Below are 26,068 nucleotides of genomic sequence, written 5' to 3' on the forward strand. Positions count from 1 at the left end.
TGAAGATTGGAAGGAAAGAGAAATAAATAGATCTTCTTCTCGGTACTTGTTTTGAGGTACCGTTTTGCTAATGAAAAAGGAATCGAAATGGTACAGTAGTCATGTGATAGCTATTCCCCCCTTCCCATTTTGTTCGTGAATGCGTGTATGATATGATGCTGAGTATACGTCTTATCGAGTTCCCCCGTGTAATGTGGAATTGAAGAACCATTCTCGAACCTCGAATGGTACAGCACTACTCGTGTTTTGTACGATTCCCTTTCGAAACCTCTTCTTCTTGTTCCGAAACCGAACCGCACCCCTTCCAGTCGCTTCCAGTCGCTTGCATCTGGTTCCAGGTAGTCGAGTCCATTCTGATTACTTCCTAAATGCACACGCTGTTGATTTTTCGGGTATTTAACTGTGTACTCGTCTCAATACATACAGTCGTACCTCGAAATTGCTATTGAGAGTTTTGATGATGGTGATGATGGTGATGATGATGGGATTATGGTGTTGATGATAAATGATACCGTCTCAAAATTACAGCAGGAATATTATATTCATCGAAATGAAATCATCATGTTTATAAAAACTCTCGTCGGGATTCTCGGGCTGTGAACAAGATAAATGGTACGCCTGAATATGTTACGTAGCAAGAGGAGATATACTATCTTGAGAGTTGAGCTTATAGTCTTCTGTGTAGATAATTGCCCATTGCAGCCAGAAATGAATAGTTTCGTCTTTGTTTGGTGATAAGTTGTTTGGTTGATGATTGCGAGTAATATGAGGGGGGGTTGGCTGTAGAATTCTCCAACATCACAGTCGGGATCGGTGGTTACTTGTTGATTAGATTTGGTATTGACATTTTGGTGATACGAATTTATTGCAAGCTAAAATAGAAATTTAACAAACTACTTTGATCGTGTGTTTATCTACTTACTCACTTCATATGAGTACCTAGCTATTATACATACGACAGTGATCCGGCAAGATCACTCGGACTACGTGCCAGTGTTGAGAATAGAGGGAGAACAAACATATATAAATTGATGCGAAACAATGATATTGAGCCTCCTATCTCCAGTAACCCGCTTGAGAAGTATGTAAACTTAGCATGTGCTGAATGTTGAATTTCAATTTCCCTGAACCAGCCTCGTAGATACTAATAAAACAGCTTTCTTATCCCATTGCTGCCAAAGCCGATAATAGCAAACAAAAAAAAAGAATTAGAATATGTAAATAGGTGCACTAGGTTTATCATCCCTCTTCTTTGCATCCTATGTACACACTAACCTCCCATATTTATGTATGCCATATATCAATATATTTTGTGCTTGTTGCTGAATTCAGTAGGGTGCTCACTTCTACTATTCTATACACACTTTGTGAAGGACATATAGATAGAATTTCGCTTTCTGTTTGGGGGGAAGGGGGAAGCGGGCTTGCATATTATTAGACTGCGCACAAATTATCTATACCCATGAATTATTTACAAATAATTCGCTCTGTGGGTTATCCGTTAAAGGTTTTATTTGCTCCACAGATTATTTATTAAGGTTTTAAAATTATTTGTTTTGTATAGATAATTTGTAGATTGTTTGTAGATAATCCATTTACTTATAAATAGGTGGATTATTTGTAGATATATAGATTATTTATGGATAATTTGTGGATTATATGAATATATTCGCTTTTTTCGTTTAAAATATAAAGCTATTTCTAAATTATTTTCCAGTCCAAAAGTGATTTTATACTAATTTTTATATTAATTATAAAATTATACTAATATTATAAAAGATTATAAATAATTATACAATATATAGATAGGTGAATATTCGTAGGTAATTTATACTTACTTTGCAGGTTACCCATTCAGATTTTTGAATTATCCGCTCAGCAGACGGATTATCCGCGGATTATCTGTCGAGGTCATTATCCGCCCCGCGGGTACCCGTTGCGCAGCCTACATATTATCCAGGAGAGTCAGAGAGATGTAGCTCGATGACTCCTGGATGTTGAAGAATGCTAGCATTATATCAAGAAAATGACAGCTAATTTGCATGAGAAATGCGAGATTAATCCTGTTTGTTGTAGATGTAAAATCGTTGATGTGAGTGATGACTATTCTTGTTCTCCTCCTCATATTTGGGTTTGTTGAAAAGCACTAGCTTTGATATCTCACTTTTGATAGTTCTTATAGTATTTAGATACACAAGAAAGCATTTACTATTGGCTATGCAACATGCAATTGTAAGACGATGAGCAGATAGTAGGTACATATGAGGGTTTCGTGTTAACTCTGAGAATCAAACTACAAAACCAAATGCGTTCGTACATCTCCCATCCAGACCCATCCAGACCCCTCCCAATACTCCCTCAAGCCCCTGTGATAACCCTCTCAAACCTTGGTGCATCCCTTCTAAACTTCTCCGGCTCATCCCTCGCTCCATCTTTCCAATACTCATACTCCATCCAGACATTTTCCGGCATTTATTCCTCCGTCGCCTTCAACCAATTTCCCAACTCAGGCGCAAGCGGTACAACTCCCGTCTCCAATACATATCCATCCCACAGTTTGATCAAATCTTTCAGTTTCTCCGGCTGCGCATCAGCTAGATCGTGTATCTCTCCAGGATCAACAGAGAGATTGCATAATTGCCATTTTTCGGTTCCCTTGAGTTTTGATATAGATACAATTTTCCAAGATCCTTTGCGCAGAGCGGCTCGGTCGCAGGTTTCCCAACCGGAGATAAAGTCTTCAGCATGGATGCGGGGAGATGTGCCGGATATGAAGGGGAGCATGGATTTACCACGCATATGTACGATTTCTCGTCCTTGATATGTGAGTGCCGGGTGCTGGGTTCCAGCCATTTCGAGGATAGTAGGCGCGAGGTCCATTACTGTGGCGAAATTGTGTGTTATACTATTGGTAGTATGGGTATTGAAACTTGAGGGAAATTGAGCAACGAACGGAATTCGAACACCTCCTTCGGTGGTATAGGCTTTGTAGAGACGACTCGATGCTGTGGCAGCTTGTGCCCAGCGCGATCCGTACCAAATGAAACTATCTCCGTTCCCGAGATTCTCTAAACTATTGTTGTAGTATTTTTGTAAGTGTTGGATCATGCTTCCTTGAACAATAGGATAAGCTTCATAAGCAGCACCTTCAGCACCATTGTCTGACATGAAGCATATGAATGTATTATCCAGCTCTCCAGTTCCTCTAGATCCTTGACTACACGTCCAACGTTGTAGTCGATACATTCAACCATCGCAGCGAATACTTCTATTGCTCTACACGACTTTGCTTTCTCTTCGGCAGTGAGATCATTCCATTCCTTCACTTCATCTGCAACGACGGGATGGGGCTCCACATCTGGAGATATCAACGATCTTTGAGCCGTTGAAGACGCTGCAAACGAAGCGCATCGGGTCCAGCATCATATACTCCTTTATACTTCTCCACAAATTCTGGCGGGGCTTGCAACGGCCAATGAGGAGCCGTGAATGGGAAGTAACCAAAGAAAGGTCTCTCATCTTTCTTTTCATTTTTCTCTTTTAGGTATTCAAGCATCTTATCTCCATACCCATTACTTGAGTACCAATCCTCGGGTAACTTCTTGACACATTCTCCATCTTCACTATGGAATGCTATAAAACTCATAGTCATAAACTCAGGGATTTGATCGGGAGCGTGGAGTTGAGGTTCATAGCCATAATGATTACTGCAGGCAGGGAGATGAGCAAAACTTCGCTCCACCCACGTGCTTTTGGGGAATGCTCGGGGGTCAGACCAAGGCACCATTTTCTGGCCATCTGAGTGGGTTAGCTTAATCTTAAGTAGCACTCTATCATGATGGTGGTTATCATGAGGAACGAGAAGAAGGGAAATCAAGTATACCAAAGTCATATATCCATCATCTCTCAAAATTTCCGGTAACGTAGCCACCTTCTCAATCAAGTACCCTTCATACCCTGGCATACCTCTCTGCGGCGCCGTGGACATCTTCCCACTCGGATCGTTTTGCCCGGAAATATTGGTCCACTCGATTAGATTTCCGAGACCGGCAATATGGTGATCGGTACCTGTCACTATCATTGCTCGTGATGGAGAACATGCGGCTGCAGCATGGAAATCCGTATAGCGGATTCTAGCCTGTGCTATTTTGTCGATGTTTGGAGTGCTGATTTCCCCTCCGAAACACGAGAGATCCGAGAATCCTAAATCATCGGCGACGATTACGAGAAAATTGGGACGTTTTGGAGAGGACATTGTGGATCGAGGATGGAGTGAGGCTCAAGTCTGGTATAATGTTTGTAGCTCGATTCCAAAGAATCACAAAAGAGAAGAGAGACAAAGAGAATGTAACACGAACTTGATGTTGAGTCCGTCTTCTTTGCAACAATAGAAATCTTACCTCGAATACACTCACATAATTGTACTCACAAAAGATCAGATGATGTTCCCTCTGTCGACCAAGTGTCAAAGCGTTAGCGGCATGCTCGTCGCGTTGCACTCCACAAGTATTCGTAAGAGAGTGGACTGAGTAACTCCATGAATGCTCCATGATTGGAGCAGAAGACGAAATATATTCACAGATAGATTGATCACCAATACATATGCGGTAGTTTCAATCTCAGACGATGTTGCAGTCTTCGGTAGTATAACTCCATAATCACTGACCACAAAAGTGGAGCATAATCTATTTCCATCCAATAATGTACATGTCAGACAACACCAATGTACCCCGCATGAAATGGATTGCGGGGTCCAGTAAAATAGATCGCTTCCCCTCGTCGCTCTTCCCCATACTATGCAACCTCGTCATCGAATTGGATATGCCTGTCAAGACGTGATTAATGCTTGTGATGACCACATGAGATAAGCAGAACGATGGAAATGACCGAAATTTACTTCAAATGTATACAACTAGTTGAAAGTCTCGAAGATCTAGCATGGCGTTGTGGAATATTTAGATCTTGTCTAATTCTTGACCATGGTAGTCATCATGAAGAATTCAACACTTGGCAAAGTAAGAGCGTACTGGCTGGCAAGTGTAGTTTGTATGGGGGGATTTCTATTTGGCTATGATAGTGGCATGTGTGTGTCCCTTCATTTCTTGCTCACCTGCTTGTGTGTTTGCTCAATTGTTTGATTTACCAACAGTCATATAGTGTTGGTAAGTACATCGTGATAAAGCCAGCATAGTAGTATTAGTACAGGATTTTGACGATGAATAGGTGGAGTCTTGACTCTCAAATCTTTCGTTAATGATTTCAAATATTCGACTGCTCATGCAACTCGCGTCAGTTCTCTTGCTGTTGGCCTGCAGCAGGCGGGTGCTTTTGTGGCATGTTTCTTCATATGGCCCATTGCGGATCGTATCGGGCGCAAGCTTTCATTGCAAATTGCTTCCTTTATTTTCATTGTTGGTGCCATAATGGAAACGGTCAATTCTCATAGTATGGCAGTATTTTATGCTGGGAGAGTTGTCGCTGGTGCGGGCCTTGGAGCTGCGAGTGTGGTTGTTCCAATGTTTAATGCAGAGATGGCACCGAAGGAGTTGCGAGGATAGATTGGGAGCTTTTTCCAATGGTTTTACACTTTTGGTTAGTTTCAGTGGAGTGATGAACAAGCACCCGGCTAGAGTTTGACATTAATATAGGAATATTTACTTCGTATTGGGTTGACTATGCCACGGCTGAAGTAGTCCCTTCTGTGTCCAGACAATGGCAGTTTCCCATTGGTCTCCAGATTATCCCAGCCGGTCTTCTTGGTCTCGGAATGTTTACTTTGAAGGAAAGTACTCGTTGGCTTACCAAGAAAGGAAGACACGACGAGGCTTGGGAAACCTTAAGGTGGATTCGAGCAGATGAATCGCAAGATACGATTGAAGAGATGGAGGAAATTCGTGTAGGCGTCGAAATGGAAGAGAGAGCTACCGAAGGATTTCATGTGAAGGGTATGATTCGTCACCTTCTTGACAAAGAAAAGTAGATGCTAATGTTCAATAGAACTTGCTGAAAGGAATAACTTCAATCGTATTCTCACAGCATTCGCCATCTTCACAGCTCAACAAGCTACAGGCGCAACAGCCTTTGCCTATTATGGGCCGCAATATTTTAATTTACTCGTCGGCGGTGGAAATCGAGATTTACTACTGACTGCCATATTTGGTGCAATCAAAATTGTAGCGTGTGGAGTCTTTGTACTCTTCCTTTCCAATCACATTGGTCGACGAGTAGCTTCGATTGGTGGAGCATTATTTATGAGTGCTTGTCAAATTACAACTGCAGTCGTGGTCAAAGAGCTTCCAGCTACAAAGACTGGAGGTGTTACAAGTAGTGGTATCGCGACAGTGGCTCTCATCTACATGTTTGTTATTGCATACAATCTTTCTTGGGGACCACTGCCATGGCCATATGTATCTGAGTAAAAACTTTTTACCCGTGCATTCATGTCCTTGTATTTTGCTGACTTCTGATGCAGAATCTTTCCAACGAGAATCAGAGAACCAGGTATCGCCATTGGAGTGTCATCCCAATGGCTTTTCAACTTCGTGTTTTCCTTAACAACTCCGTACATGATCGAGAACCTTGGATGGTAAGTAACACACACAAACACTCGAATCCATATTTTGTGGAGAAAACTAACACAAGGCTAGCGGTACATTCCTCCTCTGGGGTCTGTTCGATGGCATAATTGCAGTTGTATCATTCTTTTTCTTGCGCGAAACTCAAGGATTGAGTCTGGAGGAGATAGCACATAATGATTATGGACGAGCAACGACTTTCAAAGAGGACGATATCTTGGTTGAACATGGTCCGACGACAACTTACGGATCGGCATCTAAATGAAAGGCCAGCAAATGCATTATACTAATGATAAATGAGAATGTAGATGATTTCAAAATGCGATTCGAAGTTCTAATTGGGCTTAATTAACGGAACGGTATCACTTTAGGCTTAATTTAATTCAAGGTTACACCATCAAAGACACGATAAAGTAGCCAAACTTTTTTCAATGATTGTGAACTTTCGTCCAATTTATGCTCTCCTCTTCTCAAACCTAACTAGACGACTACAAAATCTTCCAGTTGGTAAATACGCCACGAACTATGACTCCAGCCACAACTCTTTGATGGTTATTGCTGATTCTGAAAAGAATTAGACACTTGAAGGCCAACAAAGGCCCGTGCTGAGTCGCTAACCCCCTTATCAAGCGCACCAATTAAAAGAAGCAAAGCGACTTCTATACTCTGAAATGATTATCGAGCATATTAGATAAAGTCCAGCAGATAAACTTTTTTGCTTGATAATGTACCATTTTGTCCCCTCCTTTTGTTTCTTGTGAAATGCGCATCTTTGTGCTAACATGCCGCTCTCAGGTTCTCCATAGATCTGCGATGCTTTCCCTCTCAAGTGGCATGGACTAGATGCCGCGTTAATGATGCTAATATAGCATATATATATGTTCCCATCTATTATAAATCCGCAGTCTCTAGTCCTTTGCTCACTTGGTGTTGTAGCTCGTTCTGCTGTATATTTCTGCATCATTTCACATCTGTGAACCTATCATTTAAATTAATTAGCACTTGGACGTGGTATCTACCTCATACATGACGGAACTGCAACAAACCCCACACTTCTGACTGTACTGTATGGCCTTTTTCTTATATGCATTCGTTCCTATTGATTTGGAGATTTCAAATCCTGGTTCTCGCTTTCTGGTCCTGTTCTTCTCATCTACCACTCTCGCGTGAGAGATTGAAGACCATCTCTGCTATACTGATCCCTCTTCTCGTATTATAATATGTGCGGCCGTAATTTGACGATATGTTTTGGATCGCTGCTCTGAAGTTTAGAATTGGTAGTCCAGTTAACCTAAATCTAGCTGTACAACAGAGGATATAAGAAAGAGTTTGCTTCGCCCTGATGCCAAAACCACAGCGTTCTGAAGCGAATCTTGTGATGAAGAGGATTTCCGTTGAAAGGGGGGAGGCAGAACGGGTGACTAATCAAATATACAATCTGATTCCCAGAGTCATCGAAATGGGCGCAAAGAGTCGAGCAAAATAACTTCGTACATTTTCGTCGCGGTAGGATGTCGATAGCCCGTGAGGTGTCTGCATATTGCTAATGAGAATCTCGACAGAAGTAGGATAACGAATCGTAATTATACGAGGATATGAGGTACAGCGATCAATCGAGGTTCCATCTCTCGTCATGCATGCGCGGGCATCACCCGTCTCACTTTGCATTCATTCGTAGTTCTATCTTCCTTTGTGCCCCTCCTTGTTTTCTTTGGATGTCTGTCATCACGTTCTTTATGTTGCCGCAGCTCTTGTGCCTTTGGGATATCGCGATGTGCTCTGAGAGGATGGTCCTGGATAATTGAAATGGATAGGGAACTTGCCAATATTAGAGGAGTTGGGAGAGAAACTCAGTTCATGAGAGTGAGTTTTCGACTTGATAAGTATGGTCTTTCTTCAGAATTGGATTTTCATACTAACTGTTTGACTTGAAGTCGAGTTGCCATTCTCTTTGTCTTCTTTTGGCTGGATCTATCTTTCTCTTCTATCTAATCTAGGTTTATCGAACATGCTCTCTATCTCTCTATCATCTTCTATCGATTCGTTTCTGTTTCACTTTTTATGTTTCCGCTGGTACATAGATGCTATGCTCGTAAAAAGTGCTTGATCGAAGTCGTCGATGGACTGGATGTCTGTCAATAGAATGTCAATCTGCATCAAGATCTCGCGTATTCTATGAAGGGATTAATCTTGGCTATGATCGATGGCAGCTAGATGTAGCAATATATTCAGGATCGCACAAGGTAGTCAGTGTGTAGAAAGAAACCAGAAGAAGGTCAAGTATGAAAGCAGAGAAATACCTGCGCTTGAGCAGATAAAGCGGGTCGCGTCAATTGGAGAATCCTAAGAATCGCAACTAAGAACCACATTGGCACCTCGCGAGCAGAAAGTCAACAACTCCACGATAGCTAAATGGAGAGATCCCACCCTACTACTCCTTGGGGACTGGCTCAAGTCCATGTACTAGAAATCATGTACCATATATAAATAAACTTGTACTGTCAACAACACCGTAAACCTCGAGGCGCACGGGTCAAAAAAACCGTAACAGCCGTCTCTACCATACTTCCCCTCTTGCTTCAATGTTTCAACCGTCGCGCTAGCAACAATACATCGCGCTAGTGATTCAAGCATTAACAACTTCAAGACTCTCCTTAGATATAAGCTTCTCAATGCGCGACCTTTGAGAAAAGCATTAACACATACTTTTGGATATCTAAAGGACTTTCCAACAAGACAGTAACTCTTTAGTTTGACTACTTCTAGTCTCTTCAACTTAACATACAAAACTACCATCTTCAACACGAGTTGCCTTTCTTCCCAATATCTCTCAGCCCTACGAGTCTTTCTCCACAAAGTGACTACCGAATTCGCGAAGAACTCCAATAAACCTACTATTCTCATCAGGAATAATTCTAGGTGAATACCAGACGCTTTTTACCAGCCACATTACCCGCAATTTCTGCGAGTAACAATTTCGCAACCGAAGTCAACGGACTTCCGAAGGTTAGACCATTCTCATAATATTTCTACATCCTCTTAGGATATCAAGTCTGCCTCATGAATGAAATGCTAAACTTTTTGATGCAGTGAGATACTGATACAGTATTTCCCACATCTTTAATAACAATTGACTCTCTAAATACCGGTAAGACACAAATCCAACATTCTAATTCTATCAATCCTTCGAATCTGGGCTGACAAACAAAGGAGAAATAGACAAGATGCCTAAAGACGACCAACACATCGTCTTTCTCAACAACTACTTCAACAGTCTCGTCAATCCCGACGTCTTGACGGAGCCAACAAAACAGACTGCGATTAGATGCAACGCAGCACACATCCCACCGACAACTCCTGGTGTTGATGGTGTCGATTCGCAGATTGTCGGAAGGTACGAATTAACTCTTATTCTTAAGGTTAGTCATGAAGCTAACATACACACAGACATATTAGCGAATGTCGAAGACGCGCTCGCAATCAACCTCGAGCGGAACGTAACAAAGCATGGCAGGTAGATATCCTCGAAGCCGCCTACCGCAACAGTCATTATCCATCTGCGGGAGAAAGAATGATTCTGATGGACGACACCAATTTAAGCTATCGGAAGGTCAAGAATTGGTTCGAACAAAAGGCGAAGATGTTGAAGAAAGCAGGCGGAGGTCCTGTCGGTCCAAATCCCGGCAGCAACAAATATTCCACTAAGATGTGGAAAGCATATTTTGCAGATACTGTTGGATATGTCCAGAAGTTGAGGAACGGCGAGATCGATTTGGTGACTGGTGCTGCCATTGGTCAAGCAGTAAACAACTTGCCTAATGGTACAGTAAGTGGCTCCACGAATATTGCGAACAAAAATTCCGATCTAGGATCCTTGGCACCTGGCGCGAACATCGGTCCCGCGCCTTTTTATCGTCCTGAACATCAATATGGTCAAGGTGATCTTCCAGAATTGCAATCACAGTCGTACAATGAGATGAGCCAACATGGGCAATACGACTACTCGAATATGCAGGCACCCCCGCAAAACCAGGTGCCTCAACAAGCACAATATGGGCCCCAGCTAATGTCAATATATGCTCAGTCCCAAGATCCAGTGTACTCAATGCCGCCAACCCAATCAATGAACTCGGGAATTAGTAGTTACGCAGCGGGGCGGAGCTACGAAGTGAGCAGAGTTCAGCCGGCCCCTCTACAGACAGATCATCCAAGAGCACATACCGCCGACACCATTTCTCAAGGTGCAGCACCAGCGTTATTCAACGGCATTAAGCAGGGTGTGCCGGACCAATTCAACTATAGCATGCCTGCAAATTCCCAGTCTGGCATTCAATACGATCCATTTGCTGATCAGGATAATGGCGAACCTGAGTATCAGGAACCTAGTGAGAATGCATATGAGAATTCTTATCCTCCAGTTCCTCGATATCATGCTGGAAACCATATGCCAGCAAATTCGCAGATCCCAGGAACTCCGATGGGGCAATCATTTGATGGATACCTCGCCCAGTCTAATGATCCTGCCCGAAAGAGAAAGTCGACCTTTGATGACGACGAACTCAATCAGGGCTCATCTGCCTCCCATTTGAGAAAGCGACCTTGTCAAATGTCTGATTCTCGATTTTTCGCTCCATCTGCTAGAGGAAGTTTTGGTGCAGCTGCAGGTAAAATGGAAGATACCAGAGAGCCAGCTAAAAGATCAAAGCCTGTGAGACCGGTTCCAAGGATTCGTCGACTACCAATGCCCGGTCAGTCCCCCAATAGAAGAATATCCTGGAGTGGGACTGATGTCTCCATGAATTCATCTTTCGACCACAGTGGTCCAAAATGGACTCCTCCTCCACCCTCAAGGCTAAATATTAGCCATAGCAATCCTTACGAGGGAAACAAAGCTGAAGTAGGAGCAACAGTAAGTTTTATTAGTTCTTTCATCTGACACCATCCCACTCCTTTCATTCTCCTGCACCCTCCCACTCCTTATGTACCTATGAGTTCCCCCACTTTCTCTCGAAAGTGTTTCCTGATAGACAATTTACTGACCTTTGGATGTTGCAGTCTCCTAATATCCGAACTCCCAATATCCGAACTCCTGATGTCCGAGATCCGGACTTCGAGGCACAACTTCCCGACCTTCCCCTTTTCAGTTCTGCGCAAGATAGTCGCAACAATGGTATGGAGCAGAATTTTGGACAGTCCCTTGCTCCCTCAGAGTCGCCTATGCCAGAAAGTGCGGAAAACATGGCGCAGGGCGTAGCGGATACACAACAGCATGCAACGACTATCACTACGAATCCTGCAGCAGCACAATATGATGCAGCTCCTCACGCAGGCGCTCCTAGTCCCGGAACTCATAATACATCTGGGAGCTTACATGGGAATTGGGAAGCCGATTGGGAAGTCCAACCACAACAGGATCCTGCCTTCCTACAAGTAGAGGCTCAAGAGCTTGAGCCACCGGCTCAAACACCTCTAGAGGATATTGCAGATGCACAAGGCACAGAGAACTTCGAGTACATGCTTCCTGCGCCAGACATGAATGCCCTAGAGCAGATATTTCTGCACAATGGAGAGTTCGATTTCTCGGCTTTCCTGGGCAACGACGGCCTTTTCGAGGATTGGGATCCACCCAATCTCGATGGCGACAATTGATCTCAGCAAGTTGGTTTTGGGAGCAATCACTGGTAAAAGATGGAAATACCGTGATTCTATAGAATTGGATAGATGATACACGGAGGAAAGGATGGACAAGCTAGGAAAGGACTGCACTGTTTCGAGGCTTGGGTAGAATTGAAGATACCCGGCGCTCATTGTCTTTGAATTGGGCTATTGCAACATGAGGGATACTGCGGATTTTGTAGAAATTACCATGATCTGTCTGCGATACACCTGTAAAATATACGCAAATCACAAATTATGAAGCATTCTGTTTAAAATTATAGAAAATCCTATCGACTGTGATATCTATTTGACCCTGACTATCAACTGTATACATATATCGGTATTCTATGTGCCTGAACCTCAAAATAACATCACCAGAGGTGTAATAACTCCCGACTTCCTCGAAGGCTGGCCTGACTGTGTTCGGTGAACGAGAATGGTAAGAATCGAGACAAGTCTACGGAAGACACCCAGCAACCGGTATTGATAGTCGTAGAATCACCTGTAAAGGGAAAACTATTGATGCGAAGCTCGCAGTCAGTCCTGTCTCATAGATGCTGAACGTAGTTTAGGCCAACACGCAAGAATAAGGAGGAACTTATTCTTGCGTGTTGGCCAGATTTGCAAACTTTTGAATCTCCATCCTAGTGCTCCAACTTAGACTACCAAATTTGGAATTGCTGCGATAGTTGCGGTCCGCCGCTTTGTGCCTGTTTTTCAAGTGATCGAAATTTCGAGGTCGCACCCCGTTACGGGCGGGGGTGCCTTGGCAACCAATGATGATACAGTAAGAACGAAGTGCTAGACAGCAAAGATAAGCGACAGATTCCACGATTTCATCATATCTGAGATTTATCGCGTCTCAATACGCTCCTCTATTTTACCACCCACTTCCAAATAAAAATCCACACAACTTCAATCATCTAATTTCTATATCTTGATTAACTGTAATCACGACCACACACGAACCTTTTTGAAACAAATTCGAGGTAGAAGAAAGTCGGCGTCGGCATTAGACAAATAAAATTCACCCGGACAACTTGATTCAAACAGGATAACTTAAGTCAATCGTGATTAAGAGGTTGTATCGAGATCAGAAAATTTGTTCACGCACACAACGACTTTCCACAAAATATCTGTTGCGTGGAATCTTGTGTAAAACATCCCACAAGGACAGTAGAAGGTGAATAACTTTTCATCCTTCAAAAGATTAACGAGGGGGATCTGACTTCGGACGAGGGACTAGGTTTCATCAAGAACAACCGACTGCATCTCTGTCGATTCTCCAGATCGTTTTCCGAATACCTCCCGACCACTTCAAGATCTTAAATAGCTATCAAGTGCTCAATTTATAGTCAAAATGCCTAAAACTGAGGAACACGCGCAGTGGCTCGACAATTATTTCAATGATAACAATGCCAATGGAGATCTAGATTTGACAAGCAAAGAGATTGCAGAATTATGCAATACCGAGCTTGGCACGGAGGCTTGGACGAAGGGACCATCGCCAGAAAATCGGCGAATAATGACCAATGGCGTTGACGCGCAGATTGTAGGACGGTGAGACTTGCCTTGCTCTTCACTGTGTCCCAGAAATCGATGGTGGTAGCTAATTTAATAAATGCAGGCATATGAAGGAGCTCAAGAAAAAAGCAGCTGGAAAGCCGCGAGCCACACGTCGTACTCAAGGCGCGATTGATAGGATCAATAGAGTCCTTGCGTGCAGAGGCGGACGTCTATGGACAGGCGACAGGATGCTCCTGGCGATGTTGAACGAAACAAAACCGGAAAACATCAAAAATTTTGTTGAAGAAAAGGCCAGAAAAGAAGGCAAGAGGGCAAAAGAAGCTGGCGGACAAGTACTCCTAGATTGGGGGGCTCGAAAACGCTCGATGGTAGCCTCAAACAAATATGCTAACAAGATGTGGGCAGAGTATAACAAACCTGGAAAGAAGGACGAGTATCTGCAGAAGCTAGCAAATGGCCTGATCAGTCTCGAGACAGGCGAAGTCATTAAAGAACATTCGACTAATCACCCAGGCTCATCTTTAAATCCGGCCAATGGATACACACCCAGCACGAATGATGGGGACGGTGACGACGAAGCTGTCGATGCAGATGCTAGCGAGGATGTTGTAGACGACGACTATCCAATGGATAATGAAATCGGAAACGAATATGAGTCTCAGACTGAATACAACTCCGTGGTTGATTCATCCGAGCATTCTGATCACATCAATGATCGTCCTCAATCCCAGATGCAAGTCGATGATGATATCAACAATGAGAAATTGAACTTGGCTGATGGCAATGCTGAGAACTCTGGGTCGCAAATGGGTTTCGAACAAAATTACTGCGATACAAATAGACCCTTTAGCAAACACTCAGTGTTCTATAATGCAGAAACCGGCGTCCCTAATCCGAGCACAAACCTTTTCGAGTATGGGGCCTCCAACATCCAGGTGATGACGCAAGACAAGGGTCCTATGGTGGCATCCATGCAGCCATACAGGGACAACGCCCACTCAAGACGCATGCACATGGGCTTTCGACCAAGTCTTCAGGTTCATTCAAGCAGATACACCGGCGAACCTGTGAGACAAAGACAAAATGAAAGATTTCATGCTTGCACTCGCGAGGAACAAGACATGAGAGCCTGTCAAATAGGCTATCAAGTCCATGAGAACCAACACAGATATCAGAACGCGTCTCAAATGTTATCTGATGCCCAGTTCAAGAAGAGAGAACAACCTCTGTTTGAGCAGGGGGTGTTTGACGTCAGACCAGTGAAGAGACAATGCCAGCCTGGAGAATTGTTCGAGCCAGAAAGACAGCTCGAGTCTGAGCAGCATTTCTCACTTGAATATCACTACAATGGGCTCTACGTCGAAGAGAGTGATGTCGAAGAAAGTCTTGAGCCAAATTTGAACATTGGAATCGACTTCAACAGAATCGCCGATAGCATGATCATTGAAGAGACTATGGCATTCCAAGAACGTGATATGCATGCACTTGCTGCGTCTATTGTGAGACCTCGCAATCATGAAGATGTCGATCAAGAAAGAGAGACCGGCCTCTGGAGCATCGTCGCGCACCCCGAAAGCGGGCTTCGAACAGCACACTTCCTCGGTAGGGAGAGTCAAAAAAGTGGTCGTTTGGGTCGTCGGTCTTGCGATGAGCCTGAGAATGCAATCGTCATCCAAGAAGATTGCCAAGAGGTCGAAACTGTTGAGCGAAGCCAAGGCACAACATGTAATCGAATAAGTGTTGACGAGAGACAGTCTGCGAAGGAAGAAGAACAGCCTGGTCATTTCGAGGATGTCTCGAGTCCTAAAGGTTATGCCAACATTTGGTGTTCTCATGGTAGAACATGTGAACAGCCAAGTGAAAGTCCTTGGCAGGCTTCCCACCATTTCGATGGCATTTCAACTACCATTTCTATGCGACCAACACGAAGAAAGTCCTAGGAATACACTTCGCAATAACGCAGTCAATTCCGACAATATACTTCGTTTTGACACATGAATGGCCGATTATAACAATTATTTGAATCTTTAATTGATAAAATTTTCTTTGACATGAATACGATAGCTAAAGAGGGTGATACGCCCGATAAAAGACTCTATCACTGTACCTAGTACTCCGTCTAGCTTTCTGACGACTGAAATACGAAAAACTTCTCCAGCAAACCCACAAATCGATCGATATGTCTTATTTCCTCTCCTCTTGTATGGCTAGAAAAATTATGAAACCTGCCTTGAGAGTAGATTAGCAAATCCTCTACTTGAGTTAAGAATTTGAGAGCGGCACTCATTTGGACACAACTTCTGCATGCCTCGTCACCGCCACCAAAACCGCATTCTCTTCTCTTTTCCACTCACCCAGAGCCGACTTTTTGGAATTGGATAAACAACATTGAGTTTGGAGGGCGCAGGTGTGTTTGTCCATATTGAGTAGGGTGTTGAGTTTTGCTTTAGGAGAAGATGTCGACCTCCTAAAACGTATTAGGTTCCGCATATGAGAATCCCGATGGGTGATTTGAGAATCTTTCTCATGACTCATTCTGCCCTCATTGGCCCTGGGTAGAAAGAAGTCTCATGCTGCCATCTTCCGCAATGATCGAAGACTCTGGCAGATCTTCTGTGGGCTCGCCGCAAATTCCCCAAGATTATCTTGTGTATTACATAACTCCCCTATGTGCCCCCTCGCATTGTGCGATACTTCTTATGCCGTACTTCGAAGTATTATTGTCGATGACAGTGTGGATGCCTGTTTTGCGTTCTGGAGGATTGTGAATGGTGGTAAGGTTCACAAAGGTTACTATTTGGGTTTTGTGTATGTCGTGATTTGTGTCGTCTTTTGGGCCGGATGTAGGTCGGAGATAAAGATTAGGCGCAAATATACCAACAAGGTTCCCGATTTTGGGAGTTGGGTATGTCGGATAGAGCCGTTGTTTGTCTTCTTTGTGGTGGAAACAACGATCTGAGGCCTGTACAACAGCCATATAGGAATGGAGAATCGTAACAAAGGACGTAACAACCACAAAGAACATACAAATAAAAAAATAAAAATTTTCAAATATATTTTAGAGGTTCAAGTTAGTTGAGTGAGTATTAAAACTCTCTAAGTTGATTTAGGTGTCTACAAAAAGTTGATTTAACTCGTTGTATAATCGAAATTAGTTAGGGGGTTTCGATTTCAGAAATACTTATTTGTATTATCGGACTCGTTTAGAAACTTCTTATCAATAAGATAGAAAAGCAACTATAGTTATTCGAATATTAGTATGAGGTACTTATATACAGCAGCTACTAACTTTTAATTTAGATAAGACTTTGTATTAGAGCTTATTAACTATATTGTATTTTCCTATTGACTTATATTAATTTCATCTCATATAATATATATAAAGAGAATAGTAGATAAAGGATTCCTGTTAATAAAACCAAGTAGTTAATATTAATCATCGAACTATTACTTCTACAGAATTCTACTAATTTAAACTTCATATAGTGAAGGATTTCAATAGGCATATACGAGGTCTAGTTTAAATGAAGAATTTCAACTGGAGTTAGGAGTCTAGTTCGAGTGAAGAATTTTCACAAGAGATTGACGAGGTCTCGTTCGAGAAGTTTCTCGCGGCTAATAGTGATGTTAGCGGTGAGATTTATTGGGCTTAGATCTTTATTGTACGGTTTCTCGACAAATTCTCTTTCAGCATTCTAGTCATGTCAAGGCCTACTAGAAATAGTACTTTGTATTAGACTTTTGAGTCTTTGATATGTTTACCAACTACTACTACAAAACTAACAACTATAACTATATGAGCTTTCAGAGCGGTTTTACGACTACCGGTCTTGGCGACTGCTAGTACTAGGTACCTTCGGCTGTGTCATTTTGATCTTAAAAAAAAACTGTTATTAGATTTCGTTCTTAGATTGTGAGCACGTAGCCCACATCATCAATCCTTAGTCAATCAAGTCTTACCTAGGTAGGTATACAAAACTAGAATTATAAGTAGCTCCGAGCTAAAGGACTAATGCCTCGCTTGTCAATACAGCTCTACGTCGGCGCATAACTGTACCGAAATTAGCCTTTTATTATGTCAGTAGCATTGCATCGTCTAATTCAAAAGTTCAGGTTGGCTTTAGGATGGGAAATGCAAGATAGATACTTCAAGGTTTCCGACGATTGAATTGTATCAGTCGGTGGTAGGGTCTAGGGAGGCTTCGAGATTACGCGATACTCCGACAAATCTGATAGTTCAATCTAGATCTGATTATCATCAAAGTTTATATATATTATGATCTATAACCTGTGGTTACATATATTTTACACTTTACACTTCTTCCTTCGCGTTCCTAGCAACTCCTAGATTCTTTAACATCCCAATCTTTCCAATATTCCTGAGCCCAATAATAGTCATAGCCAATGATGCTGCCAAACAACCTACGCAGAACCATTCGACAGCCCTCAATCCCGTCAAGAATGCTAGCATCTCGGTCGCCCCTTTGTTCAATTCTTTTGACTGTACTGATTGCTGAATTGCCGATGTGATAGGTAATGGCATAGATCGCCCAATAGCTGCCATAGTCTGGAACAGGGCTCCTGCGACTGATTGATCCTTTCGAGGAAGTGATTGAGTTGTGAATAAACCGAGGCATGGATAGACTGTATCAGCACCGAATGCTGCAAGTGACATTGCCGGTAATCCAAAGGCGAAGTATGACGTGCTGGGAGATATTGGTACGGCAAACAGAAAATTGGCAATCATAGCCGAGCCAAGACCAAAACTGAGAATGTAATCGCCATTGATTCGAGCGAGTAAGTATCCGGATCCGAAAGTGGTAAGAACTGTAAAAGTATCAGAGCTTAGAACAATTTATCGTGAAAGAAGATCTGCATAACTTACTACCAACAACTCCCAGTGGTATGTACCGAAGTGCAGTTTGTAAAGGCTCAAGAAGCAGAAAGTCTTGGTAGCTGAATCTAAATCAGCCCCTGAAATTGCGCAATTGGATTTAGGACATACTAATAAGTTGTGTAGAGACAAAAGTTCGTAAAGCCGGACGAGAATAAAGTGATGATGATCATAGCAATCGAGAATTGCTTATGACGAAATGTCGATATTTTCATCAATGGTTCCTTTGTGGTTTTGGTCTCCCGATAGTGTTCCCATAGAACAAATCCTATTAGTAAACAGCCAGATATGACTATGGTGGCAATGACTGAAGCTTCCTGCCATCCAGTCGAGCCTCCCTGAGATAAGCCTACGAGTAGTAACAGTAGACCAGCAGTGAATAGGAAAGCCCCAATCCAATCTACTCCCGAGGCGCGTACTGTATCTTCATCAGTTCCTTTAGGTGGCTCTTTTGGAACCACAAGAATTGCGCTTACAGCAATAGTCAGTGAAGCACCAGCTATCACAAAGAAAACAACTTTCCAGCTCGCCCATTGAGAGACGATCCCACCCTAAATGATGAATTAGATTTGCCAGTGGACTTCCAAACTTAGGGAATACACACCATGAGATTGCCAAGAACTTGGCCCATTGGTGCTCCGCCTGAGTAAAATGCGAAGCTATAGTTTTTAACTCGACCAGGTGGAATGGTATGTCCTATAATGCCAATCGCTGTAGGAATAGTGATAGCCGATGCGAGTCCGTGCAAAGCCCGCATCACATACAAACAAATCTCAACGGGTGAAAAGGCCGTCGCTATACAAGTTGCAGACGTGAAAAGTGCACCTATGATAAATAGCAGTTTCCTGCCATACACATCTCCCAGCTTGCCCCATAGGAGCAAGAACGAGCCAGAAGTCAATGCATAAGAAGATAGCACCCATTGTTTCCGAGCTTGAGGAATTTCAAGATCTCGAGAGATTTCGGGTAAAATAATGATGACTGCTTGAGCAGCGGTTGTCTGGGAGATATTAGGTTTCCTTTCAAAAATCCATAGCTTTGATACTTACAACAAGAAACGTTGCCCCTGTTAAGACGATAACCATAGGGGCTACTTGTCGGATTGTCACTTCCTTTTACGAAAATCGAGTTTCGACCTTCACAACTACCGGCTCATTTGCCTCCTCCTCCAGCATACCCTTCTCAAGTACAACATCCTCAATGGAGAATATCTGAGGCCCATCACCACTGATCTGTGAAATGTCATCACTCTGAGATATACTTGGCGCCATATCTCATAAACAATGAGTAGGTAGGTATCTCGAGGAGAAGTAGCGGTGATAAGCTACATTGTAAATACACTTCTGCCTATATCTCCCTTGCAAGCACACCACCAGCCCGGCCACTATCTTCACCACCCCACTTTTGCGTCATATCCCATCAATTGACGGTAAAACCTTAAGATTGCCTAGATATTGGTCTGTCAGAGCGCTTTTTCCCTAACGTGGAAACACGGTGACCACTAGGGAGCGGAGGTGGAAGCGGAAGCGAAGAATATGGCATTTCTTCTTCGTCTGGATCTATCATCTTCTGTTGGTGTTCACGATAAAGTCATGCCGTTTGTCATGAAATGCGACGATTAGATAAGAATTCTACAATAACGGCGATGGGAAAATTAGAGAGATTGTTGAAGATTATGCGCTGCTTTAACATATCAGCGATCCCCAGTGGATGACAAAGCAAAGCGGTGCTTCACATTTCTCAAAATTTGTATCTTCAAACTCTCAACAAAGATTTATATATGACATGTGATGTGGTCTTCTTTCTCTAGATCATCTCTCCGATCCCTAAGAAATACTTCTATAAATCCCCGCTTCAATAAATGCGCTTCAGGTTCGCGAAGACTTATTGCTACAATGGGAGAAAGGACCTATGATGTTCGTCTTGTCAAAACATTGCTACATACATGACTTCTTTTCTCACCATCAATTAGGATGCTATCAATGCCTTGAATACACTTCAAACACCATACGAAGTTCTCAAGAAACGATGGGAAGCTGGGATCAAACTCGATGAAGGAGCTAATCGAGAAATGAAACAGCATCTGACTCGAATTGGATATACCGTATTCTTCAACCTCCCTTTCTATTTTGCTGTCTCTGACTCGCGTCTAGCAAGATGATCTCGAACGATTGAATATCGTTCATGTTGCCGGCACCAAAGGAAAAGGGTCTACGTGCGCCTATGTTGATTCTATACTGAATCGGTACAGAAAGTCACGTGATCTACCCCAAAAGGTTGGACTTTTCACATCACCCCATCTCATCGCTGTCCGGGAAAGAATCCGAATCAATTCATCACCCATTTCAGCTCCCATGTTTGCAAAATACTTCTTTGAGGTATGGGATCGTCTGGAAGCAGCTGCGGCATCCTCGAGCGATCCGTTTGAGAAGCCCGTTTATTTCAGATACCTGAATTTAATGTCTTATCACGTTTTCCTCCAAGAGGGCGTCGATGCTGCGATCTATGAAGTTGGCGTTGGAGGCGAATATGATTCGACGAACATTGTGGATCGACCTGCGGTGACGGGTATATCATCGTTAGGGATCGATCATGTGTTTACACTAGGAGATACGATTGACAAAATTGCATGGCATAAAGCTGGAATTCAGAAAACAGGAGTTCCATCATTTACAGTGAATCAAAAGCCGGAGGCGATGGAAGTAGTAGAGAAGAGAGCTGCGGAAAAGGGGGTCAAGTCTTTCAAAGTAGTCGATCTAGATTCAAGACTGACGACGGTGAAAATTAAACCCGCTGCCGATTTTCAGAGGGGGAATGCGAGTCTTGCGATTTCTCTGGCTGAAACGGTTTTAGAGAAAATGGACCCCAAATTCAGTACATCCTCGAATTTTCTACCCCAAGAATTCGTAGACGCTTTGGAACAAGTGGTCTGGCGTGGAAGATGCGAAACAAAAGTTGATGGAAATGTCACCTGGTATTTGGATGGCGCACATACTGCAGACAGTATCATTGTCGCAGCAAAATGGTTTGGTGATGAGGTCGCAAAGGAGTATGTTTCATCCCATGATATTGAGTTCATGGAACTGATCTTCTCTAGGCACGGTCCACGAGTTCTGATTTTCAACCAACAGGGTCATCGTGAAACGATTGGATTACTTGAAGGACTTCATAGCGCAATCCAAGGATCCGTTAAATTCGACCACGTCATATTCTGCACAACATCCATTCAAAAAGAAAATGCATCTAAGAAAGGTAATTATTTATCACTAGCAATACTCTAATAAATACTGACGTCATTAGATTTCGTTAACCTTTCCTACGACCCTAAATCGATATCCGAACTCACGATGCAAAAAGCCTTTGCTGACAAATGGCGCTCGCTTGATTTCATCCTTGGAACCGATGTACAAGTTCTTCCGAGCGTGGAAGATGCGTTTGAATACGTGCGAGGTTTGGCTACGGATGGAGTACATGCTCAAGCTCTAATTACGGGGAGTGTGCATTTGGTTGGTAGAGCACTGGGAAGTTTGGAATCGGTCGATGCACTGTAAAGAATCGAAGGTGGTGAAACAAAATGAAGAACTGGGCTGTACCTCAACGTGGAAATTTAGAAGAGGAATGCGGAGGAAGGGGAAGGGATAACGCGATTCACGAATTTGTATGATGTGTACGATATTGTTCAACCAATATGTTAATTTAGAAATGTGTCAATTGTCAGGGCATACTGTCTTTAAAAGTACCTACATTTAGTTTGCTATCTCATTTCGAGTCTAACGTTTAGTATTCAAGTCCACATCAAACAGTATAGCCAAATGCTTCGATGAACATACGAACAATGTTCCTTCATATAAAACATATCGAAACCATAGATTTCCCACTGTAAGCGTAGTTCTTGTATTATCTACATCAAGAACGGGTATCAAAACAAACTCCAGCATTATTCAATTCGGCGTTGAGAGACCTTCTAGATTATTCGCTCTGTTTTACTCTGATGTTCAAGAACCTTCATAAGACCACCGACGAGATGCAAACTTCCAGTTACGAGGACGAAAAATCTTTCTTCATCTTCGGATGCCCTATGCGCAAGCTCTACAGCTTCTTCAATACTCGCATATTCCATACACATTGGATTACGATCCAAACTGGAATATAGTTTGGACGCCAATTTCTGTTGGGTGAGATCATTGATCTCTTTTTCACTTGCCTCGCTCTTAAAAGGGGTATTGGTACAAAAAGCAGCAAATGTGAACGCTCTGAAATAAATGTTAATACTCGCAAGTAGTGTTCGAATTAGAGGATCTGGATCGCGTTCTTGTTGATTGAATATCAACATAGTTTTTGCTGGGAGAGTTCCTTCCGCGCTAGCTTGAATGAGTTTCGAAGCATACCATAAGCCAATCTCCCCGATACTGTCGATTGTGTGAGCACCATCAATGAGCCATGTGATTCTGCCAGTGACCACAACTTCACATCTACCGGCCCATTTGATTGTCTTCAGACCCTCTAAAAATTTATCTGGAATCGGTTGTTGGAGAGATAGTAATGCAGAAGGAGTAGGCACGTCTTGAATACATAGATCTCGCAAATGTGATGCCGAAACAGCCATTGCTAGACTTGCATTATCCTTCTGGAACTCTCCTTCGGCGCCTAATATGATAGTTCCATCATCGAACCTAGCACATCGATTCACAACCTCCAATTTGACATCTTTCTCCTTGGCGCGGCTTTCTAGAACAGAATGCGCTTCCTGAAGCTGAGGAACTGTAAAAGACGGGATACCTCGTTTCATGATGCCAGCTTTGTGCCGAGCAATCTTATCAATTGTGTTTCCTAGCATTCCAACGTGATCGATGCCGAGTTTCGTGATCGCGGTGGTAGTAACAGCTTCAGCAGGCAGTATATTGGTGCTATCATATTCCCCTCCAATACCGCATTCCATAATGGCGGTTTCTACTCCTTCCTCCATAAATGTATGTAGAGCCATGATTGTCAGATATCGAAAATACCCAGGCTTGGTCTCAGGGGACGCGGGATTCGGATGCGGGGTAGCAGATGCGGAAGCGGCATCAGAGAAGCGATCCCAAAGCTCGAAGAAATACCGCGCAAATAGGGGTTCAGATATGGGGAGGCCATCTATTCGTATTCTTTCACGTACTGACATTAGGTGTGGTGAGGTGTATAGTCCAATCTTCCGCAAAGCTTTTCTCTTAGTACTCCCTGGCACGACTCCGATGTCACATTCTTCGCTGCGATACTGTCGCATAATGTTATCTACCATAGCGCACACACTCCCCTTCCCTTTTGTTCCAGCTACATGTATACATTTTAGTCCACGTTTCGAGAAATCCTGCGTCTCGTACCCCGCTTTGCGCGTCCATTCGAGCATTTCTGGTATAGCACACAGGTTCATATCTTTTGAGGTACTTGATATGGACGATACAATCGTTCGATTGGATTGCAAGGTATCCAGAAGTGCAATTGCATCCTGATAGCTACGACCTTTAGAAGCCATACTGCTTGAGAATCGAATGTGAGGTTGGAGACTGCGAATGCGTAGGCAAGGTTCGGCTGCTACATTCCGAAGTGCACGGAGAAACATGAGCGATATTGTTTTCTGAGCATTTGAGTGGTGATTTATCTCGATCCATACTATGATATTTCGCTCCTTTATGTTGTCAACTGATCATTGTGTTCGCTCGTTATCCAAAATGTCGCGAACATCGTCTTCATCGATAGGGATGACTGCGTTCACCGCTTTGGGCAGAAACATTCTGTTGATTGATGATGTATGTAAGAGTTCTGGAACCTCCTCACCATACAGATTTCGATTTCCCCGCTAAAACCATTAATTTTTCAGCTTTTAAAACCCCTATTTCTTTACTAAAACTTTATATAAAATGATAAAAAGAATTCAACATCGATTTAGAATTAATTTAATTATATATTAAAAAAATCTAGTTTATTTTTAAATATTTTATTTATAAAGTTAACGTGGTTTAACACCGAGTGCACCATATCACCGAGTGCACCACGAATTTTACATACAAAATACGTCTGTGCGTAACCGTGCACTTTCTTTATTTAATAATATAATTTTTCAAAATTTGAAATTGTAACATTTAATTATATAAATATTATAAAAATTTAATTATTTATTAAAAATTTGAATTAATATAGTAGTTATTATAGGAATAGTTTTTTTGTAACGAAAATCGTGACAATTTCCACTTTTTATAGAATATAATAGAAATTTTTATATAGAAACTTAATACTTTTATAAAAAATATTTTCTTATTAATAAATCTTTTTTGTCTTTTAAAAAATATTGATTAAGTATTAAAATATGAATATTAGGAAAAGGCTAATTTTGGTGTATTTTGAAGTGGTGCATTCGGTGATATGATGCACTCGGTGTTAAACCACGTTATAAGTTATTAAAGATAAGAATTATAAATTTTTCAAAAAAAATTATTTATTTTATATAGGAAAAGTATTACAAGTTAAAAAATTTCAATTTTTTTAATTTCAAATTTATATAATTTATGAATAAAAATTATTAAAAATAAAAAATATATTTTTTCCAATAAAGAATAATATTAATTATTTATTTTGAAATTTTAAAAATAAAATTCCTTAAATTAAAAAAGTTATTAATTTTTTTAATTTGTGTAAAAAAGAATTTTTTATAGGGATTTTGTTACAAAATTTATAGGGTGTGATAAATAAGTTTAATAACTTTTATAGACTTTGTTCAGATTTTATATGAATTATTAGTTTTTAGACTAGCAACAAAAAGTTGGGCTACACCCGCTTCGAATAAGATTAATAAGTACGAGTATGATGATGGCGGATTTGACTTGTTTGTCAAGAAAAGGAAAAAGGCTTATATTCTACTGCATCATGAGCTCGTGAAGCCTACGCCCGAAATTCCTTTTTACATATAGAAACGGCTGGCCTCTCACCATTATAACTACAACTGCTCACGCTGACTGTGTAACAATCATACACGGAAGATCGAAATTTCTGTTACAGTTTGACCCCATCACCATTTATATCCACATAGTTCATTGTTCTGAAATTTCATTGCAGTGCACCACGTGATGTCCCAATTCTTAAAAGTCAAGATGAGACAACACTCTACATGCCTATTAATCATTCCTTCTCCCCTTTTCTCTTAGCTTGCTTCTTTGTATCTCTTCCTTTGATTGAGCTCGCAGGATGGTCTCTGAATCTGTGCTTTTTGCATCTCTGGTGCGGGTTGGAGTTTTGCCACGCTTGGGAGTCAAGATTGAGTTTATCTCTTGGTCAAATCAGTAATGGATCCTCTGAATCTGAAACATTGAGATCGCCCTTCTGATTTTTTATTGCGTCTGAAGATGGGTGAGTGACATCTCTCAGTTCGTGATCAAAGTTC

General features: G+C 42.0%; 7 protein-coding genes across 7 annotated transcripts; 4 read left to right on the forward strand and 3 right to left on the reverse strand.

The window, feature by feature from the left end:
• Positions 1-2,472: 2,472 nt before the first annotated feature.
• Positions 2,473-4,255, reverse strand: EAF01_000148 (uncharacterized protein; the record flags this gene model as incomplete). Its single annotated transcript, XM_038908398.1, has 3 exons — positions 2,473-3,161; positions 3,224-3,358; positions 3,403-4,255. 3 exons carry the CDS (start codon positions 4,253-4,255, stop codon positions 2,473-2,475), a joined length of 1,677 nt encoding a protein of 558 aa, XP_038775304.1.
• Positions 4,256-4,991: 736 nt separating this feature from the next.
• Positions 4,992-6,840, forward strand: EAF01_000149 (uncharacterized protein; the record flags this gene model as incomplete). The annotated part of the gene is made up of 8 exons (XM_038908399.1): positions 4,992-5,015; positions 5,150-5,162; positions 5,224-5,507; positions 5,559-5,592; positions 5,649-5,945; positions 5,998-6,415; positions 6,473-6,586; positions 6,648-6,840. 8 exons carry the CDS (start codon positions 4,992-4,994, stop codon positions 6,838-6,840), a joined length of 1,377 nt encoding a protein of 458 aa, XP_038775305.1.
• Positions 6,841-9,799: 2,959 nt separating this feature from the next.
• On the forward strand, positions 9,800-12,224 carry EAF01_000150 (uncharacterized protein; the record flags this gene model as incomplete). The annotated part of the gene is made up of 3 exons (XM_038908400.1): positions 9,800-9,969; positions 10,023-11,484; positions 11,631-12,224. The coding sequence occupies 3 exons, from the start codon at positions 9,800-9,802 to the stop codon at positions 12,222-12,224; spliced, it is 2,226 nt and encodes a 741-aa protein (XP_038775306.1).
• A 1,369-nt stretch (positions 12,225-13,593) lies between these two features.
• EAF01_000151 (uncharacterized protein) lies at positions 13,594-15,700 on the forward strand (the record flags this gene model as incomplete). Its single annotated transcript, XM_038908401.1, has 2 exons — positions 13,594-13,793; positions 13,861-15,700. 2 exons carry the CDS (start codon positions 13,594-13,596, stop codon positions 15,698-15,700), a joined length of 2,040 nt encoding a protein of 679 aa, XP_038775307.1.
• Positions 15,701-18,072: 2,372 nt separating this feature from the next.
• EAF01_000152 (uncharacterized protein) lies at positions 18,073-19,739 on the reverse strand (the record flags this gene model as incomplete). The annotated part of the gene is made up of 5 exons (XM_038908402.1): positions 18,073-18,587; positions 18,646-18,716; positions 18,766-19,205; positions 19,259-19,654; positions 19,704-19,739. 5 exons carry the CDS (start codon positions 19,737-19,739, stop codon positions 18,073-18,075), a joined length of 1,458 nt encoding a protein of 485 aa, XP_038775308.1.
• A 449-nt stretch (positions 19,740-20,188) lies between these two features.
• On the forward strand, positions 20,189-22,368 carry EAF01_000153 (uncharacterized protein). The gene is made up of 4 exons (XM_038908403.1): positions 20,189-20,570; positions 20,627-20,758; positions 20,808-21,906; positions 21,955-22,368. The coding sequence occupies exons 1-4, from the start codon at positions 20,445-20,447 to the stop codon at positions 22,203-22,205; spliced, it is 1,608 nt and encodes a 535-aa protein (XP_038775309.1). The 5' UTR covers positions 20,189-20,444; the 3' UTR covers positions 22,206-22,368.
• Positions 22,369-22,618: 250 nt separating this feature from the next.
• EAF01_000154 (uncharacterized protein) lies at positions 22,619-24,253 on the reverse strand (the record flags this gene model as incomplete). Its single annotated transcript, XM_038908404.1, has 1 exon — positions 22,619-24,253. One exon carries the CDS (start codon positions 24,251-24,253, stop codon positions 22,619-22,621), a length of 1,635 nt encoding a protein of 544 aa, XP_038775310.1.
• Between the last annotated feature and the right edge of the window lie 1,815 nt (positions 24,254-26,068).

Source organism: Botrytis porri, assembly GCF_014898465.1.
Source record: "Botrytis porri strain MUCL 3234 chromosome Unknown BPOR_001, whole genome shotgun sequence".
Lineage (NCBI taxonomy): Eukaryota > Fungi > Ascomycota > Leotiomycetes > Helotiales > Sclerotiniaceae > Botrytis > Botrytis porri.

Excerpts from the sequence above, each read along its gene's own strand:
- EAF01_000153 (XM_038908403.1), top strand. The coding sequence starts at position 20,445 with ATGTGGTCTTCTTTCTCTAGATCATCTCTCCGATCCCTAAGAAATACT. Across the intron at positions 20,571-20,626 it reads TGGGAGAAAGGACCTATGAT|GATGCTATCAATGCCTTGAA; the intron begins GTTCGTCTTGTC and ends ACCATCAATTAG. Across the intron at positions 21,907-21,954 it reads AGAAAATGCATCTAAGAAAG|ATTTCGTTAACCTTTCCTAC; the intron begins GTAATTATTTAT and ends TGACGTCATTAG.